At 40.2% G+C, this 20,257-nt stretch overlaps 1 protein-coding gene across 10 annotated transcripts in view; it reads left to right on the top strand.

Moving 5' to 3' along the window:
* Positions 1-20,257, top strand: part of RASGRP3 (RAS guanyl releasing protein 3) — a 115,223-nt gene that overhangs the window by 86,613 nt on the left and 8,353 nt on the right. For 5 of the 10 annotated variants that reach the window (XM_069580481.1, XM_069580484.1, XM_069580480.1 and 2 more), the window contains 4 exons: positions 5,369-5,446; positions 9,732-9,845; positions 13,622-13,737; positions 16,482-16,629. In XM_069580481.1, coding sequence (XP_069436582.1) covers positions 5,369-5,446; positions 9,732-9,845; positions 13,622-13,737; positions 16,482-16,629 — 456 coding nt within the window. Of the gene's footprint in view, positions 1-5,368; positions 5,447-9,728; positions 9,846-13,621; positions 13,738-16,481; positions 16,630-20,257 lie in introns of all 10 variants that reach the window. The other 5 variants (XM_069580476.1, XM_069580475.1, XM_069580478.1 and 2 more) reach the window with 1 other exon arrangement.

Here is a 20,257-nt window from a genome sequence, read left to right as displayed (position 1 = left end):
AGCCTGATCCCATGGTTCCAGCCCAGCACGCATCAGGATAGCAGATTTCCAGAGATGAGCACAATCATCAAGTCAGTTCCTACCTAGAGCCAAGAGCCTTACTCTCTCCCCACAACCAAGGAGAAAGTTCAGTGAGTTCATTCTTCCTGGCCATAGGCAGCTTAATCTCCTCAGAATCAGGGTGGAGGAGGCTCCCAGGAGGCGTTCACTGGAGCCCAGTGAACATTTCATGAACCACATTCATGTTGGGATGAGAACCGTATGATTGATCGTATGATTGATTGGCAGCTGCCCAAATGCATGTGAGGTCATTCTTAGGCACAGCATTGAAGGAGTGATTCTTTCTGCTCCAAGACCCTAGCTCAAGTTTCTGCCTGAAGTGACTGCTTCTAAATATGGCCCCTGGTGAGGAAGCTGATATCAATTGAGAGCTCCAAAATAAGGAAAAGTAGAACTTTTAAGTTCGTCAGCAATTCCTATGTATCTGCCCGCTCTATGTATAGCAATGCTTGAACTTTCTGTAGTAATTGATTCCAGTTTTCACAGCACTTTTCACATATATTGCCTCAATAGATTCTCACACACACCCTGTGGGTATAACATCACCCCTGCTCCTTCCTGTTTTAGAAATGAAGAAGCTGAGAATCATAAAGGACAAAAAAGCTTGCAAATAACCAACTTCTGAATCCCCAGTTTGGATGTTTCTCTCTCTCACGCTCTGATGGACATTTACTCAGTAATGTGGGAATATTGCTGATATTTATTTTATTTTGCATCTTTGAAAATTAAATAATCTCTCTTTTCATAGGCTTCAGTCATATCCAACTCTTTGTGACCCCATAGACTATACAGTCCATGGTATTCTCCAGGCCAGAATACTGGAGTGGGTAGCCTTTCCCTTCTCCAGGGGTTCTTCCCAACCCAGGGATCAAACCCGGGTCTCTCGCATTACAGACAGATTCTTTTCCTTTTTTAATATAAATTTATTTATATTAATTGGAGGCTAATTACTTTACAATATTGTGTTGGTTTTGCCATACATCAACATGAATCTGCCACAAGTGTACACATGTTCCCCGTCCTGAACCCCCCTCCCATCTCCCTCCCCACACCATCCCTCTGGGTCATCCCAGTGCACCAGCCCCGAGCATCCTGTATCCTGCATCGAACCTGGACTGGCGATTCATTTCACATATGATATTATACATGTTTCAATGCCATTCTACCAATGTAGACAGATTCTTTATCAGCTGAGCCACAATGGAAGCCCAAGAATACTTGAGTGGGTAGCCTATCCCTTCTCCAGGGGATCTTCCTGACCCAGGAATTGAACCTGGGTTTCCTGCATTGCAGGGGGATTCTTTACCAACTGAACTGTGGGGGAAGTGTGTAAAGAACAAGTTAATTACAAAACAAAATCTATGTGAGCAGGGACTCTGTCATTTTTTTAATCATAACTTTAGCCCCCCAAACAGCACTGGGCACATGAAGGAAAGGCGACCATACCACCAAACTGCTGTGATTTGGCTTATTCCCTGTTTGAGGGAAGATCTAGAGAAGACCCTTTCCATTGTGATCCTAATTCATGTAACCAGGAGCTTTCAGACTGAGGCTTCTTGTTTCACAGTACATGAAATAGTCTGATTTTTTTTCATAGTATTTTTAGATCTATCAGTTACATTTACCATTCTGAGTATATGCAAATAACTGGAAAGCCCCTGTATTTTTACAATCGAAGAAGAAGAAAAGAAGAAGAGGAGGAGGAGGGAGAGGAAGAGGCAGAATTGTAAAAATTGTGAATGGAGATAATTTGATGATCAAGTGTGTGTTGTTTTACAATTCTCCAGTCAAGGCAATGTCAATCCTAAGATGCAGACTAAATCCACAGCTATCTCTGCTGATAGGCTTGGATGTAAAAGCAACAACCTGAAACAGTGACTCAAAACATTTTTCAGAAACAACCAAACTTAAAATGTTAGATGCAAATAAAGATTTTTGAAATCCCATTGACAAGCTGCCTCTAGTATTAAAAAGGTGTGTAGAAAGTAGAACAGGGCCATAACACCCAGCGGAGATCCAAGAAAGCAAGTAAGGTTGTGACTGGGAAAGCAGAGAGATGGCAAGACTGACCCAGATGGCAGCTCTGTATTCGTGGTTGAACACTGTGGCATTTGGCTGCTATAGTGATTGGAAGCCAAACCCTGCAGTTCCCTTCTGTGTGACCCTCTAAAACAAACCTCAGTGGACACATACTATCTTGTTTAATCTTCCCAACAAACCTGGGAGGGAACTATTATTGATTCCCATTTTACAGATTGAGACAGACTCTAAAGGCTAAAACTAACACAACATTGTTAATCAACTACACTCCAGTAAAAAAAAAAATAAAGAAATAAAATAAAGAAAAGGTATTGACTCTCTTAGGTTCATACTGCCACTAATAAATGGAAAGCAAACCTTGGAAGAAGACCAAAACATTTCCATCATGGAGTCAGGTATCTGTTCATTGACACAAAAAAATCCCCCAAAGTGTTCTGTATCTTTTGAAAGAGCATCTCCCCTACTTGGTGTGTGGCATATTTAGGTTTTTGGTTGGATGTTCTTGCACTGCCATCTTCTCTTCTCCAGCAGATGCCAGTGCCATCGTTAGAGGAGGAGTCAGAAAGACAGGAACATACTCATTAAAGCCTGGGTTAACTCCTGATATCAAGTAATTCAGAAGGAAGAAGTCACTCAGTTTTCTAGGTAGCAGTCACAGTGCAAGGTAGCAAACTAGGACAGGGATTATGCGGGTAGAAAAGACAGGTATGCTGTTTGCTTTCATGAGGCTTGAAGATCAGGAGAGTCTTCTATTGTGGAATTTATAAAATGGTCAGCGACTTTTCATGGCAGATGTGCTTTATTTGACCCACAAGAATCATAAAAAATTTTTTATTATTAGATGCCAGTGCTTAAAATGGGAGTATTTCATATAATGGTCCAGATTTGTGACTTCTTTTAATAAATTGGAAGACGTGGCAGTTGTTGTCAGACTGATGACAATTTGCCTTAGCTGAGTAGTGGCTGTCTCCCATTCATTCATCAGAGTTCACACCCGCGCCCTTGCTTCCCTAACCCAGAGATCCAGTATCAAATTCCACTTATCAGCACAAATTTTTCTTATTGTTGGGCTAAGAGGAAAGATCCCCAAGTTAATCACATTGCAAAACTTTGTTGCCAAATACTCCATTGTACCAATGTCTCTACCATAATCTCCCTTTCACACATCTTCTTTCACTCAGTTATATAGTAGTCTGGCTCCTAATAGCATTTGTGACATGGGGCTAGTTCCTCTCCAGCAAAAACTCAGGGCCCCTAAAGGTAGAAGTGACTGCTTTTCAGGGGAAGGTGAATACAGTGTGCATTCTTTGTGAGCAGGATTTTCCTGATCTGAAATGATACTAGGGTAATTTTGTAGTAAAGTCAATTGTCAATTTTATTATGCTTGGAAAAAACTTTTAGATGACAAAGTTTAGCTAAAGCAATACATGATCAGATGTGTGAAATTCTTAACTTAAATGTTATGTTTAGTAGGTAGAATAGTGACTAGAATGGTCCTCACCATGTATTAGGCAGCAGATAAATATTTGTTCAATGAACGATGCAAGAATGCCGTTTTATAATGCCAGCTGCTTCTTTTTTTTAAATGAGATAAAACAGAAAGATAAATTCTTCAAAAATATCCTTTGTCTCTGAGTTTTCTCTTGCTTCCTTCTTCTTTCTCTTCCCTCTCATTCCATACCCGTACACATTAAGCCTTTATCTAATTTATCTAAGCCTTTTTAAAATTGAGTTTTTAACGTTTGAATTTTTTCCTAAGTAGAAAACTATATAACTGTTTTGGCTGTGTTGGGTCTTAGCTGTGGCACCTGTGGGATCTTTCTTTGTGGTGTGCATCTTCTCAGCCCAGGTGGACTCTTTAGTTGTGGCGTGTGGGCTTAGTTACCCCACAGCATGTGGGCTTAGTTACCCCACAGCATGTGAGCTTAGTTCCCCAACCAAAGGTCGAACCTGCATCCCCTACTTTGGAATGTGGATTCTTAACCACTGGACTACCAGGGAAGTCCCTAAGCTTTTATTTTTAGATGAAATATATTAAAGGAAAATTTCATGCTTAAATGGTCAGAGAAAGGACAGGGCACATGGTTCTCTTCCCTGATGATGCCATCCATGGTAGGATTCATCTTCCCAGTGAAGGGCATGTATGGGAATTATCCAGGCGTATTTAATTCTTATGAATTCTGTTTTAGGTGAATGAGACCATGCATTTTAAGGTTTTGTAGATTTTTATCTGTATTCTTCAGTCTTGGTGTATGTTGTCATCCTTGCCTACCCTGTTTTTTCTCTGTATTTTTCTAAGTCTTCCCTGGAAGGTCCCAGTTTACAAATTCCTCTGTGAATCCATTCTGATCTTTTCAGCCTTCAGTGGTCCCTCCACACAGTAACAAGAGTAGTTTTAGTAGTTGTAACAATAACAATGACAGCGACAACATCAGATTACCTTTCCTGAGATTTTACTGCGTACCAGGCCCTGTGTGAAGCCCTTTACCTGCAGTATTTCACTTGATCCTGATAAAAATCCGATTAGATAAGGGATTTTTGTGATCTTTCCCATTTTACAGAAGTGGAAACTGAATATCAGAGAGAAAGTAACTGGCTCAAGGTCACAGAGTTAACCAGAGACAGGCTTAGAATTTGAGCTCAGATCTCCAAAACCTCTCCGCCGTGCTTATACACACTGCTCCATGAGAACTTCCTACAGCGCTTGGGGTGCGACAGCTTCCTCGCATTTAGCTTGTGTTGCCTTTTGTTGATATGAATATATCTTTTTGTGTTCAGGTCCTAGTTATTCAAATAAAGTGTCAGGCCTTTGAGGGCATAAATGACTTTATACCATTTTGTATCACCAGAACCTAGCACAATGCTCGGAAATAATAGAAACCTTTTCGTTGCTGCTTTATTTCTACAGTTCTCTAATAAAACCTCTAAGACAGCGCTGATTCCATTTCCAAGTCTTATTTTATGCACTTGTCCTATTCTGTGATATCAAGGATTCCTGACCTCTGGCTCTGAGGAGCTTGGTTCTTAGGAGCTGCTCAATAATTATTGAGAAATTGAGTCCATGGTTCTTATATGCTGATGACCACACTAGGTTTAACTTTTTTCTTTTTGAAATTTCATTTTCCACCTCTGCCATGCTATCTTTTTTAATGTTCTACATTCAGCTCTCTACATTGACCCCAAGCATTTGGTTTGAAGAAATTTCAGCAATGTGAATAAGTAAATAAATAATTCAGCATTCTGATCTATCCCTTTTAATTTGTTGTAGCTTTCTCTGGACCTCTATCACACAGAAGATGATATTTACAAACTATCACTGGTTCTGGAGCCTAGAAATTCTAAATCGGTAGGTATTGTTTTCTCTCTGAGGATTGGTGACAAACACCATTATTTGTCATTTACAATAATTGCCCATTACAATAGTGCTATGTGGTCTAAAGATTGAGGAATTTAAAAAATCTATATTCTCATTTTACCAGTGGACAGCTTAGCCTTGACAGATAATTATTTCTTCACTTCACAGGCTAACAAAGAACATCATTTCCAATTACTCTGTTTTATTCTTGATCTTCCATGTTCCCTCTGAGAACTACCAGCATATAGGGCTAAAAAAAAAAAGTGGTAACAATAACTCGACTTAATGTTAAAGATCATTCTGAGCCTTCCAGGCTCTTTTAAAAGCCTATTCAACATAAAATTAGATTTAATAAATTTTAAATACCCTAATCATAATTCACAAATTTCTCTACTAATGATTGACCCAACTCAGAATTTCAATATCTTATTTGGATAGCGCCTCACTTAATTGATAGTTAACTCTTAGTAAAGAAACATTATACAGTGAGTTGAAGAAATTGCATTACTGAGTGTACGCTGCTCATTACTTTTAGCAAGAAGACTGTAGCTCAGCTATGTTTTACACCCGGAAGAAAAATATCAGGATGAATATGAAATTTACAGTAAGGATGAGGTTTGCATGATGAAGAAAAAATTTCTGTTTGTTTCTTATATATATATATCCTGAGATCAGTTTTCTTACAAATGTCTCATTCATTACCTCCATGCCAGTTGAGTTCTGTGGTGTGTTGCCAGCAACTCTAGGCTCTAAGTCTGTCCATCTATTAATACCCACTACAATTCTGAACCACTGAATTGAAAGAGGCAGAATGACTGTGAATGCTGTTCACAGGGAAGGCCAGGTGGGAGAGCATACACTTGAGTCTGAGTCAGTTGGCCTAGTAGCATCTGTTCTTAAAATAATGAGTGGTGTTTCCATCACTGTGTTCCTCTCACTGCCAGTCCCAAGAGGCTCATCTTCTGGGGACACTGCAGAATGCAGCCTTATGGGAAGATACAGCAGAGACAAAGGGAGGGGTTAAGGCCAGACCCTTCAAAATTAGCATGATAAAGAGAGCTCAACAGAAAGGTGAACTTCCCAGGTGGTGCAGTGGTAAAGAATCTGCCTGCCAATGCAGAGGACGAAGGTTTGATCCCTATGTGGGGAAGATCCCCTAGAATAAGAAATGACAACCCACTCCAGTGTTCTTGCCTGGGAAATCCCATGGACAGAGGAGACTGGCAGGCTACAGTCCATGGGGTCACAAAGAGTCAGATGCAACTGAGCGCAAATACAAGCAGGAAAGAAAAGTCATGTTATTGAGAAAAGGGAATTTGTACGCTTCTCTTTCATTGCATAGCTCTGGTGTGATGAAGCTGTCCTGTACATGCACACAGCATTGCTGCCTCCTGACACCTTCCTTTAGCTGTAACCGGGCATCTTAATTGCTGCCTGTTGGTTGTTGAATGCCTGGCAGGTCATAATATGTATGTTATCTCATTGACTCTGTTAAGCAAACAGAGTCTAGTGAGCATAGGTATGTTTGACACAGCCAGTAAGCGGGAGAATTTGGATTCCTCTCGGGACTGCCTGGCTTCATCGCCTGTGCTTTTTCCTATGATGCTTCCCATCATTTCCGCACCATCTCTTGTTCAGAAACAGGGTAGGAATGACCATGTTGCCATACAGGCCTGATTTGTGCCCTTTAGATTTACTTTATTTTCAGTCTCAAGTTTTGCCAATTTTAGGAGATATTTCCATACAATATAAAAAAAATCTTTAAAAAGTATTCATTTATTTGGTTGCACCAGGTCCTAGTTGTGGCAGATGGGATCTTTAGTTGCAGCACATGTGATATAGTCCCCTGACCAGGACTATATAGTCCCCCACATTGAAAGCATGGAGTCTTAGCCACGGGACCACCAAGGAAGTGCCAAAAGAGTCTTTTTATCTCTTATCAAAGAAGAAGCTTTTGAAAACTTTCCCAAGTGCTAAAACCCTATTGTTTAGTCGCTCAGTCGTGTCCAACTCTTTTGTGACCCCATGGGCTGTAGCCCGCCAGGCTCTTCTGTCCTTAGGATTCTCCAGGTAAGTATACTAGAGCAGGTTGCCATTTCCTTCTCCAGGGGAATCTTCCTGACCCAGGGATCGGACCCGTGTCTCCTGCATTGGCAGGCGTATTCTTTACCACTGAGCTACCAGGGAAGCCCGCTAAAATGAAAACTCTATGAATTCGCATTTCCCAATCCCTTTCTGTCTCTTCTCTAAGTGGAATGTCACCCTATTTGTATTTAGTGTTTGACGCCTGTTGGGAACTAGAGAACAATTTCCATCAGGATTATTACTGAGAGCCTGTGGCTTTAGCGTGCTTGCAGCTAGAGCCGGCCGACCTCGCCTACTTAGTCTCAGAGCTTCTCGACCTTTTTCTGTTCACAGTGGCATCCTTTGTGCCTCCCTATTTTTTGTGTTTTACTTCGTGCCTCAGTTTTTTCATGCTACCTCTAGGTCAAAAGAAATACCTAACATTTCTGCTTATAGAATAGTTAGGTCCAAGCAACTAAGTATGTATAAATATTGATATTCTAATGACTTAGTACCTGCTTGAAAAATACACACTGAAAAAGATATTATTTTTATTTCATTCTTAAATAACCACAAATACTAATGTGCGTTCGGCATTGTACAATGTCTTAAATCTTGGAATCATGTTGATACTGTCACCTTTATTACTTGTTGCAAATTGATTTTTTGCTTCACAAAGATATGATATCATTGGTAGAAACATAGAATGATTTAATGGGTGAACTTTGTAGTTTCTGTGGAGTCCGACAAATATTGAGTATAGCTATATTTCCCTTGGAAGTTTGAAATATCTTCTGGTATCCCTCTGAGTTTATGATAGTGCTTTGAGGAGATGGGGGTGCTTTACAAAGTACCAAGGGAACCAAGGGTTTAGTCCTTTGTCATATCAACAAGAGGAAAGACTTGACCGAAAGAGCCGAGATGGGAGTGTGTGTGTGTGTGTGTGTGTGTGTGTGTGTGTGTCAGAGAGAGAGAGACTGTGAAAGGGTGACCATATTCAGATGGCAGATATTTTTTGTTTTATTTGTAGCCCACGGGATATCAGAAACACCCACCTTACAAGTTTAATAGAGGGGTAAATCCATATAGTTACACCTCAGCTCCCCTTGCAAGAATGTTTATTCCAAACTCAGTGTCCAATTAAAAAAAAACAACTCTGCTAATACATGTGTGTATGTAGGCACCAGAAAAAATATTTCACTGTGTGAGAGTCCAAGGGAGAGGACACAGTGTGCACAGCACTCTTGGCTGGTCTCCTGATAGGACTGTGTTTTGTGCTTGTGTTGTATAAACGTGTTATGCATTATTGCCACCATCCTCTCACATTCTTAAGTGAAAATATCTCGCAAGAACGTAGTAACACCTGTGGAGAAAACAAGTTGCACTGAAGAGGGCTCAAGGGAGCCAGTGATTATTCAATCCATCAGGAAGTGATTAAGCATATTGAGAGAGATGCTGGCAAGATGACACAAACTTGGCTGTGCACCGCTGCCTGCTTGCTGCACACACCTAATTTATCACTAGCACTGAGTATTAAAGAATTAGATAACTGGTGTTTCATAGGCTTTCTATTATACAAAAAAAACCAACCCTAAAACTATATGGAGTGTTATAGAGATGTTTACCAGTGTTTTAGTATTATTTAGGGAACTTGGGTAGGATTTTTGGATGAGCTGGATGAGTAATGTTTTTTCCCACCTAAAATAATGCAATCTAGGCTCCTGCTAAACAAAATGCACTATCCAAATATGTATTTGGTTACAGATTAGATTCTACCGACAAAATATTCCATTAACATTTTCACTGATGTTTGTTTCAAAAACATTTAAGTGCTACACAAATATAACTTTCTACTGATGTGAACATGAAAAACGTAAATGTCTTTCTCAGTGTCCCTGGTCCAAATTGCTCAAAGTCCCAGATAAAGTTGAAAAATGTGTGTGTTTTCCATGTGTAAAATAGATAGCTAGTGGGAAGCTTCTGTCTAGTACAGAAATTTAGCCTGATCCTCTGTGATGACCTAGAGGGGCGGGCTGAAGGTGGAAGGTGGAAGGTGGGAGGGAGCCACAAGAAGGAGGGGATATATGTACACATATAGCTGATTCACGTTGTTGTACAGCAGAAACTAAGACAACACTCTACAGCAGTCATACTCCAATTTAAAAAATAAATTAAAAAAAATTTTTTTAATGTGTATGTCTTCTGTCAGCAGCCTACCTCCCCTACAACGCCCACCAAGCCTGTGGTGCCCCTGGAGTGGGCCTCAGGAGTGATGCCAAAGCCAGATCCTACAGTCATCAACAAGCACATAAGGAAATTAGTTGAGGTAAGTGAGCACTAGGAGGCCCCTTTCTCTTTCCAGAATGTTCTCTGGTACCAGCCTACGTATCAGCTGGAGTCCATCAAGACAGCCCTCTGGCAGGTAGGAGAAATTCAACAGACACTTAGTTCTGCCTGGCCATGGCTTCTGGGGGAAGAATCTCTCAGGAAGGCCCCCTTTCCCCTTTCTTTCTGTGGGTTCTCACTTGTCCAAATGCTCATGGCTACTTAGAACTCCTGTCTTCCCCAGGCATTTGATACATTTGTCATTGCCCCTGCAATCTACTCACTAAAAATCCACATGGGGGGACTTTCCTGGTGGTCCAGCAGTTAAGAATCCACTTCCAATGCAGGGGATGCAGGTTCGATCCCTGGTGGGGGCACTAATATCCCACAGGCCGCAGGGCAGTTAAGCCCATGTGATCTGTAACTTCTAAGTCCGTGTGCCACAATGAAGACCCAATGCAGTCAGAAAACAAACAAGAAACAACCCACGTGGATCATAATAAAATGCTTGATAAATTGGTTACCTGAGGCTAGGAGGAAAATCCTGCAAGTTAAATAGTCTCTTCAGCATTGTATGTTTGGAGGTCTGTGATACAGCAGCACAATGCTTTAGGTCATAAACATCACTTAATGAAGGGCAAGATGATGTCAGAGTTTTCCATGTAAAAAAAGAGTAGATGCACCATTGTGGAAAAGATGGCAAGCACCTTTCTCAGGCACTAGAAACTGATTATTGATTACTCATCTACCTTTGAGGATCAGTATCTCCTCAGGTGCAGTAGAAACAAGTCTTTGGTATATAATGTACTCTTTGCTGGGAAAGAGTGTTTACAGAAAAGAATGTTCTACATCTTGGCTCATCCACAAAACCATGAGGTGCTGATAGAAAAGTTTCATGGAGCATGTGCGGCAGAAAGGGAGGAAAGGGTGAGGGAAGATGATGGGAAAGCCAGAAGGTCCAGTGGGGGCCATATGATGGTGTGGTAGTGACAGACCCCACCTGGAGCCAGGGACAGTCAGCAGAGGGTCCAGGGACACGGAACTGTGGCTCAGGAAAGTCTAGAATCAGGAGATAAAAGAGGTATTCTCTCTCCTACTCTTAAGTGGTCACTGCATTCTCTGCAGACAGGCCTTCTTTGCTGCAGGAGTCTATTTTGCCCCTCAGTACTTTATCTCTTTTCTCTAATTCCAATTTCATGGGGGAAGGTTGACCCAGTTTTGATAGGTTAAGTACCACTAATTTAATCAAATAAATGGCTGGGTTTTACATGAGTTTTATTCCACAAAAAATCATATACTCTCAGTATAAATATGGGTATTAAATGATAAGTTGTAAGAACTCCATAATAGTTAAGTTTTAAGCAGTTTTGATTTGGATAAGTATTGAAAGTAAAACTTACAAAAATAGTTCAGTTATCTATGGATAAACTTATAATGACTGTCATATTTTAATGAAGTAATTTGTTCATTTATACATTGCCTACTTCCCAAAATACTCCTGAAGCAGCCTGTAACCTAAGGCAATACAGATAAAATATAATAGACACCACAAGGGAAAGAGAGATAGATTCATTACAGCTAGACTCGAAGTCAAGTATGTGCATACATGTGTTTGCAGGGAGAACTCACAAATTTTTTTTAAATCTTAAGAGGACAATAGAAAATTCTTTTTTATTTTTCTCTGATTAGAAGGAAAGCCAGGGGAATTCCATTGGAAGTCCAGTGGTTAGGACTCAGCACTCTTACTGGCCCCAGGTTCAGTGCCTGGTTGGGGAATTAAAATCTCATAAGCCACGCGGTGAGGCCAAAAGAAAAAAGGCAGAAACGTTGTGAATATTAATGCATTACATAAAACACAGAAAGTAGAAAGTTTTACTTTCAGGTCTTGGTATTTCTTCTGCCTAGGGATAATCACTGATAACTTGTAGATGATCTTGTAAGACTTTATTCCACTCCCTCCATACATACACACACACGCGCGCATATATACATATCTTTGAGCAACCTTGTTTGAGAATTCTGAATTCTTACATATATATATATATATATATATATATATATATAAAATCTGTTTCTAGACTGTACTGTCTCTACTAAGTTATAATAGCATGTTGTTTTGGCTAATGTAGCTTTGATTTCTGATAAGGTACACTGTCTCTCATTACTCCCCTTTTTTTATTTGAAGTATAATTAACCTTCTAGGTGTTCTAGGTATTTGACATTTCTACACATTATAAAATGATCACCATAATAAGTCTGGTTACCAACTGTCACAATACAATGATATTAAAATATTATTGACCGTATTCCCCAATCTGTGCTTTCCATCCCATGTCATTTGCAACTGGAAGTTTTCCCCTCTTAATTTCTCTTGCCTATGCTTTCATCCTCCCACTCCCCTCACCTCTGGCAACCACCTGTTTGTTCTCTGTATCTATGAGTCTGTTTCTGTTTTATTTTGTTCATTGGTTTTTTGAATCCTACATATAAGTGAAATCATATGATATTTGACTTTCTCTGCCTGACTTATTCCACTTAGCATAATATTCTAAAGTCTTTCCATGTTGTCAAAGAATGGCAAGGTTGCATCCATTTTTTATGGCTGAATCTATTCCAGTTTATTCATAGGTCACATCTTCCTCATTCATTCGTCTCTCAATAGACACTTAGATTGCTTCCGTCTATTGGTTATTGTAAATAATGCTGGAATGGACACAGGGGATGTATACATCTTTTCAAAAACAAATATTTTTGTTTTCTTTGGAAAAAATACACAAAAAGGAATTGATGGATTGTATGATAGTTCTATTTTTAATTTTTTGAGGAACCTCCTTACTGTTTTCATAGTGCCTACACCATTTTATAATCCCACCAAAACAGCACATGAGGGTTCCCTTTTCTCCACATCCTCAACAACAGTTGTTGTTTGTTGTCTTTTTGATAATAGCCATTCTGACAGGTGTGAGGTGGTATCTCATTGTGGTTTTAATTTGCATTTCCCTGAGATGAGCCATGAGTGATATTGAGCATTTTTTCATATGTCTGTTGACCATCTGTAAATCTTCTTTAGAAAAATGTCTATTTAGGTCCTCTGCCTTAAAAAAAATTTTTTTGGTCGGTTCTTTGTATGTTTTGAATATTATCCCCTTTTAAGATGTATCATTTGCAAATACCTTCTCCTATTCAGTAGGTGGCCTTTTCATTTTGTTGACATTTCCTTCCCTGTGCAAAAGCTTTTTAGTGTGATATAGTCCCAGTTGTTTGTTTTTGCTTTTGTTTCCCTTGCCTGAGGTCATTACTCCTCATCTTTAACAATTTTAGGCTATTTTCAACATGTTACTTCTATCAGAACTTTATAATTAACTTGTTCATTTAAAACAAATTCCCACTTGGATTTTTATTGGAATTGCATTACATGTATACTTTAATTTTTGAGATGATTTAACATTTAAAGTTTCACTTTCTATTGTCATGATGTTGGTATTTGTAAATTCACCAGCCTCACTCTTACTCAACCCAGAGGTCTCGGTTTAGACCTTGCTTTCTTCAGGAAATATTTTAAAAATTCCCTCCCCATCTCCCTTCATAGCATTCTGCCTTTATCTTCAGCACTGCACTTACTCATTATACCATAAAGGCTTCTCAATTTTGTTATCTCCCACTAGATTTCAAGCTCACTGATAGAAAAAGTAATATGCTAATTATGCTTTCCCAATAACAAGTTCAGAGGCTGCCTCATAAGTAGTAATTCAATAAACATTTGTCTTTCCTTTGCAGTCTGTGTTTAGGAACTACGACCATGACCATGATGGGTATATCTCCCAAGAAGACTTTGAAAGTATAGCTGCCAATTTTCCCTTCTTGGATTCCTTCTGTGTGCTGGACAAAGACCAGTAAGTTTAATTTGGTTATATTATAATGCAGCTGTCCTGAAGCAGAAAATTACTATCAAAGGAGAGTAGAGAACTCTATCTCTAATTTATATCCTGAAAGCATTGATCCTAGTGATTTGATGAGATGTGTCTAACTTTTTGCTGATTTTTTCTTGGTGTCCATGAACATGACTGGTTGGATGGAATCACAAGTTAGTATTAAGCAGAAGTTCACTTGCAAATTAGCCAAGCTCTCCATTTCACATATTACTGCTACTACTTAGCAGATGAACTATCATCACCCAAAACCTCCATCAAAAAAAGAATAGAGGCTAATTATAGTTAGGTCTAGGATAGTAGAGTCTTCATCATCACTGGACCAGGGAGTAATCTTAAAAATCATCAAGTAAGTAAGATTTTTTTTTTTTAGATTACTTCTGGTGTTCAGCTGCAGGTGACAGGTACAAATAGCCAGAAAGTGTCCCTGCTTTGTTTATTTCTTTGCTAGCTCAAATGCTGTCTTGAGAAACAAAGGAAAAATATGTTTCTCTTTAGCTTCAAACGATTTGTGAGAGATTAATTAACTTTAGTGGCCAAAACCTGGATCATTAATTTAAAAAAAAATGGCAAGAAACTCTGACATTAATAATATCATCACTTCATTTTTAATTATGTGAAATTAGTTCCTAGTTTAAAAATCATCTGTAATGAAATATTGGATTTTATATTGTCTAAATATCCAAATTCTATCATATTAAAAGCCTCTAATATTTGTGTTGATGTGAGAAATTTTTAAAAAGTTGAACCTGTAAATAATTCAGCACAAGGAAAGCCTTGGTAATTTATTATAAACATCTTAAAACCTTAATCTATCTTCACTATATAACTAAATCAGAAAAATACTTTAAAAATACTTATATACTTTTAAAATAAATTATTAGAAACATAAACTTCTCTTATGAAATCAAATTTAAATTATCTGCTATCTACTTCCTCTCTGTTTCTGTCAGTAACATGTATGTAGAATATGAACTTAAAATCACTTTCTAGTCTTCATTTTCTTACTCTGCCATTCTTTAAATGGAACTGAGTCTGTCCCAGTAAATACATATAGTTTTTCCTAAAAATAGAATGATCTTCCCTAAAAATGAAGGTTTAAAGTGTCCCTACATGATTTCTTGCCAGACATGCTTAGATAGTTGATTTTGAGAGGAAAGTGGACCATCCAGGAGAAGATTCTAGCAGGTTGTTGAAGATATGGCAGCAAGATTCAAGAGAACAGTCAGGGCCGGAGACATAGATTGTCAGGTCTTCAGTCCAGTGGTGTGAGTTAGAGTCCCAGGAGTGTGAGCACATTCTGATGGGAAAGTTTATTATTTTAATTTTTTTAAAAAATTCTTATCTTTGGCCCCACTGCACAGCATGTGGGATCTCGTTCTCAGACCAAAGATTGAATCCACACCCCCTGCAGAGCCAGCACAGAGCCTTAACCACTGGAACATCAGGGAAGTCCCTCTGATAGGAAAACTTAGAGGAACATAAGCATGGGGCCTGGGAATGTGGCTTCAGGGACGCCTCTTCCCACGTGCAGAAGCTGAAAGACATGGATCCTTCAGAAGAGCTAGAGAAGGAGGAGCAGAAGAGGCAGAAGGGAGCCATGGCTATATGGAATCACCGGAGAGCATGGAGAAGGGATGTCAAAAGCGGGGAATCCTGTCCCCATGACATGCGCTGCCAGGAGGTCAGCAAGTTCAAGGAATGAGAAAAGGCCACTGAGAATGTTACTGTGACAGCTTCAGTAGAATGGTGAATTAGAAACCTGATTGTTTGGAGGAAAAGAGTAATTGAAGGAAATGGGAAAAATGTCTACTGAAGACTCCTCCAAAAAACTTCAGGAGTGAGAGGACAACTTCAGGAGTAAGAGAGAAGACAAGTGTTGGAATGGAGGCAGGAGTAAGGAAAGACCTTTTTAAGGAGGAGAAGTCCTGAGTGTATTTGTAAACAGAAGAATGAGTGGCTGACAAGATGGAGCAGAACTTAAAAAGAGTAGTGTCCTGGAGAGTGGGGGTCGGCAAGGAGGTGGAGGTGGGAGAATGACCCCAAGAAAGGACAGATGAGAGATAAAAGAATTCTGAATTGGCACAGAAAGATGTGATCTTCAACACACGCTGATGTAGCGAGAAGGCAATATGACGTTCACCTATGTCAATGAATTTGATGGGGTCTTTTGGTAAACAAGGAGTCAGGGTGTGCAGTGGTAGGTGGAACCAGAGGTTCTGTGTGAAGAAGATCTGGGAGAATCACTCTAGTGAATGGTCTGTGTGCCAATAAGACATGAATGAAAAAGTTACCAATGGTAGTGATCTGGACAACATCAGGTGGAAAAGTCTGAGAATGGTGGGTTCAGTTATCATGGTTTTCTGCCTTTCTCCAGCAACAAGATTCTTGCAAACCCTGTTATGAGGCAAAGGCTAGAAAGGAGATGTCCTTCTGGAAGCTACTATTGGTAATGAAGAAGACTTTCTGTGCTACAGTGCACAAGTCACCCTGCCCCACACCCCCTCCACACACATGTTCTGTTTACTAAGAAAGCCTTGGCACTGAAAGTTGTCCTTTGAGGTCCTCTCCTTCCGGATGTGAACATGTGAACAGGATAGTTAACATTCCTGCTTTGGTACAAAGGTTTAGGAGGCGAGTGATTTAAGTGTGGTGACTGCTGAGCGGCATGTGTTTAAAGAGCCCTCTGTTCTTGGTTCTCTTCACAGGGATGGCCTAATCAGTAAGGATGAAATGATGGCTTACTTCTTGAGAGCTAAGTCCCAACTACACTGTAAAATGGGACCAGGATTTGTCCATAATTTTCAGGAGATGACCTATCTCAAGCCAACCTTCTGTGAACACTGTGCAGGATTTGTAAGTCTGGTTTCCAGTGTTTTCACTTGGATGTAGTGATTTGTGCATATTCTGAGAATGTGGGAAAATGGCCCACTAACAGAGTCTATGGTCTGTCTTAGAGCATGTAAACCACGATGGCTCCCTGAAATGAAACAATTGATTAAAAGCAAGATCTGCAGGTTTAGCTACACTCTTTCTAGGAATGCAGGGCTGACAAAGACACGGAAGGTTGGTGAGGCCTATTAACTCGAGAGAGCAGTTTGACTGTTCTTACCTGCCATGGAGATGTTCTGCCCAGTGAGCCCTGGCATTCATCACTAAGTGGGTACAACTAAGTGGGGTATTTCTCATAGCCAGCTCCTCCTAGTTCTTGTTTTATATGGTGTCAATCACTAGAAATCGATCATGACATGGCTCAATAATTCATAGCTCAGAAAGGAAAAATATCTTTTCAAAGATAAGATGTTTATAATAATAAATAATATTTACTTGGCATTTGATAGGAATGAACTATTTAGAGACATTAGTGTAATTGATCCTCATAACTAGCCCACGAGGTGGGCATTTTACTCTCCCCACTTGTATGTGAAGGGAGGGAGGTCCAGAGTGGATAACCCAATTCTCCCCAGATTTCACAGCCAATAATGACTAGCTCTGGGACTCAAATGCAGGTATTCTGGCTTACCTACACCACTGCAACAAAGGAAGGTTGTATACATCATTTCCCACATTTGATGATTCTTTGGCAATTAAGATCAGGTTTGGCCTTGGTATTAAACAAAGACCCTTGAGCTCTGAACGTCTTCTAGTTGATATCCTAGTAATAAAAGATGGAAAATGTGGTACCTACACGAGGGTAGCCCAGCAGCCAGGTGAGTGGCATTTGTTCAGGTGCCAACTCAGTTTTGTTAGCTTCATTCAGCAGTCACGTCCCACTGTGGACCCATATGAAATTCATAGCTGATATCATATAAGCTCCCACTAAATGATACTTTTCCCTTTCATTCTTTTTTTAAAAAATAGTTTAATATTAATTTATTTGCTTTTTGTCTGTGTCAGATCTTGGTTGAAGCAGGCAAGTACTTCACGCCACATGTGGACTTCTCTCTAGTTGTACCGCATGGGCTCAGTAGTTGCAGTGAGCAGGCTAAGTTGCCCTGGGTCATGTGGGATCTTAGTTCCTTGATCAGGGATTGAAACCTCATCCACTGCATTGCAAGGCAGAGTCTTTAGCACTGGACCACCAGGGGAGTCCCTCCCTTTCATTCTTGAATAACTGGCTTTGAGGAGCCGAAGGGCAGGAGTTTCTATTCAAGCATCCCTCTGAGAATGGATAAATTAGAGGCAGTGGGGTTACATTAAAGATGGTCCCATGTGATCATAGCAGCTGCTGTGGTCAAGGGGCAAGGCCAGCCTAACAGCTCTCTCCACCCACCCCAGGGAAAGAGAGGTTCTCCTACCAGCTACGCCACTGGGATTGTGTCACCTGACCACTTGATCATCAAACAAATACGTCTCCTTTTTCATGTTTCTGTCTTCTGAGGGGGACTTTTGCCTGTGTCTAGACCTGAAAAATGCTTGAGTGGGATGGTGCTGTGTGCAACTCTCTGCTGCAGAGGGAGGCCCAGGGAATTTCTTTGGCCAGGGCCAAAAGTCAAGTTGAGGCTTCTGACCCTGGCATGGTGTGAGAGTTGGTAGGTCCTTATCAGATCTCAAGGTCTTATCTCTGCTCCCAAGTGCTTCTGGATGTCTCTCCCTTCCATGGAGCCACAGGTTCTGTAGAAGCAACAAGGTAGGATTCTTGGAGCTTCCACACTTCCCTCCTCAACTCATCACAGTGCATTTGCTGCACTAGGTTTTAGATGCAGCTGTGATCAGGTAGAATGCTCTGGACTTGGAGTCCAGAACTCTGAATCTCAATTCTGCCTTTAACTCTATGTCCTTGACCAAATTATTGATCATCTCGGAGTCTCTATTTTCCTATTTGTAAGAGAGGGTTAAGACTTACCTGTCATGTTGCTGTGATGATTAAATGATATCAGACATTGCATGCCACAGAGCTCAAAGTGAACCCTTCTCTCTTTGTTTTTTAGTGTGCCTTGATACTTTTGGAGTTTAATTGAAATGAACTCATTTATAGTTTTAATAGCCCTTTTTACTTTCCAAAATATACTTAATTTCATTGCTCCAATGAGTTGATCTTTACACAGGCATATTAAACAAACAAACAAACAAACAAACAAAAAACCTCATTGGTTTTCAAAGGGATTTATAAAATATCATGTTCTAGATGGGCTTTGAAGGGAATTATGGGGGAATAGAAGGAAACATTTTTTAGTGCCTGTACCACATACTTTTGAAATAAATTCCATTTTGAGGGTAAGGAAGGCAAACAGACACTGCTTGAAATACATTGATTTTAGAATTAGAATTCCAAAGCTGAAAGAGTTTTGCTAATTCCCTTACTTTGAACTCCGGAGAAGTTAAGTGACTTCCCTAAGGTCACATGGATCATGAGCAGCAGAATCATGACTCATATTCAGGTCTCCTGATGCTCAGTCCAGCACTCCTTCCACCACAAACAGTCACTCCTACAGGAGCCTGAGATCTCACAGGCAAAGGGCTATGGGAAGTATCCTCTCCTGTCCTTGGCTTGTATGCTGACCCAGAGCCTCTTTCTGCCTCGTGTTGTCTCCTGGTTCTTAAGTAAGCATTAGCAAGCAATGCTCTGACTTACCCTCCTCATGGGTCTCATGCTTGACTTTATCTGTTTCAGCAGTTTAGCAGTTTCTGCAGCTGTGCTAATAACATGCTATAGCCAGATAATCAAATGCTTCTTAAACCTTATCCTCTCTTGTCCTAGCTCAGTGGCTTTTGCTCTGGTCTCATGCAAAACACCCAGGATCCATGGCATCCTGTCTTTCCTCAAGTGACACATTCTTCACCTTCTTTCCCTACTGATTAGCTATGAGATCTTGTCAAGTGACTTCACCTCCCTGTAGCTCAGTCTCCTCGTCTATAAAAATGAAAAAATTATCATTACCTATCTCATAAGGATCTGGAGGAGGGCATGGCAACCCACTCCAGTATTCTTGCCTGGAGAATCCCCATGGACAGAGGAGCCTGGTGGGCTACAGTCCATGGGGTCGCAGAGTCAGACATGACGAGCAACTAAGCACAGGGATATTGTGAGCATAAAATGAATTGCTACACATAGCTTACTCATTACTCACTCACTTTGTGAAACTGCCTTTTACATAGCAAGAGTTCATTCAATGCTGTCACTGTTATTTTTGTTATTACAAAGACCAAGGGCTCTGTGAGGAAACATTTTCTCATACCCACAAAGTTTCCCAGATGTGGGACCTTGCACATTATTTGACTTCCTGCATCATGACACTCGCCTTTTATAAAAGGGAAGAAAACTTGATGATCATAAAGATCCTTACAGCTCTGAGAGATGTGATTGGCCTACCTACCCACTTCCTTTTCTGCAGTGACACCTCCCCATCCCTCTTCCAGTCATCCGAGACACCTGAGGCCTTGCTTCCAGTTAGTTGTCTTAATAATCCTTCCTGTCTCCGAGGCAAAATGTTACCTTGTCCCAATAGACATTTGTGATGCTTTCTGAAGGAACAAATTACTT

The sequence above is a fragment of the Ovis canadensis genome, chromosome 3 (assembly GCF_042477335.2).
Source record: "Ovis canadensis isolate MfBH-ARS-UI-01 breed Bighorn chromosome 3, ARS-UI_OviCan_v2, whole genome shotgun sequence".
Lineage (NCBI taxonomy): Eukaryota > Metazoa > Chordata > Mammalia > Artiodactyla > Bovidae > Ovis > Ovis canadensis.
The sequence above is the reverse complement of the archived record's forward strand: the minus strand, read 5'-3'. Positions and strand labels throughout refer to the sequence as shown.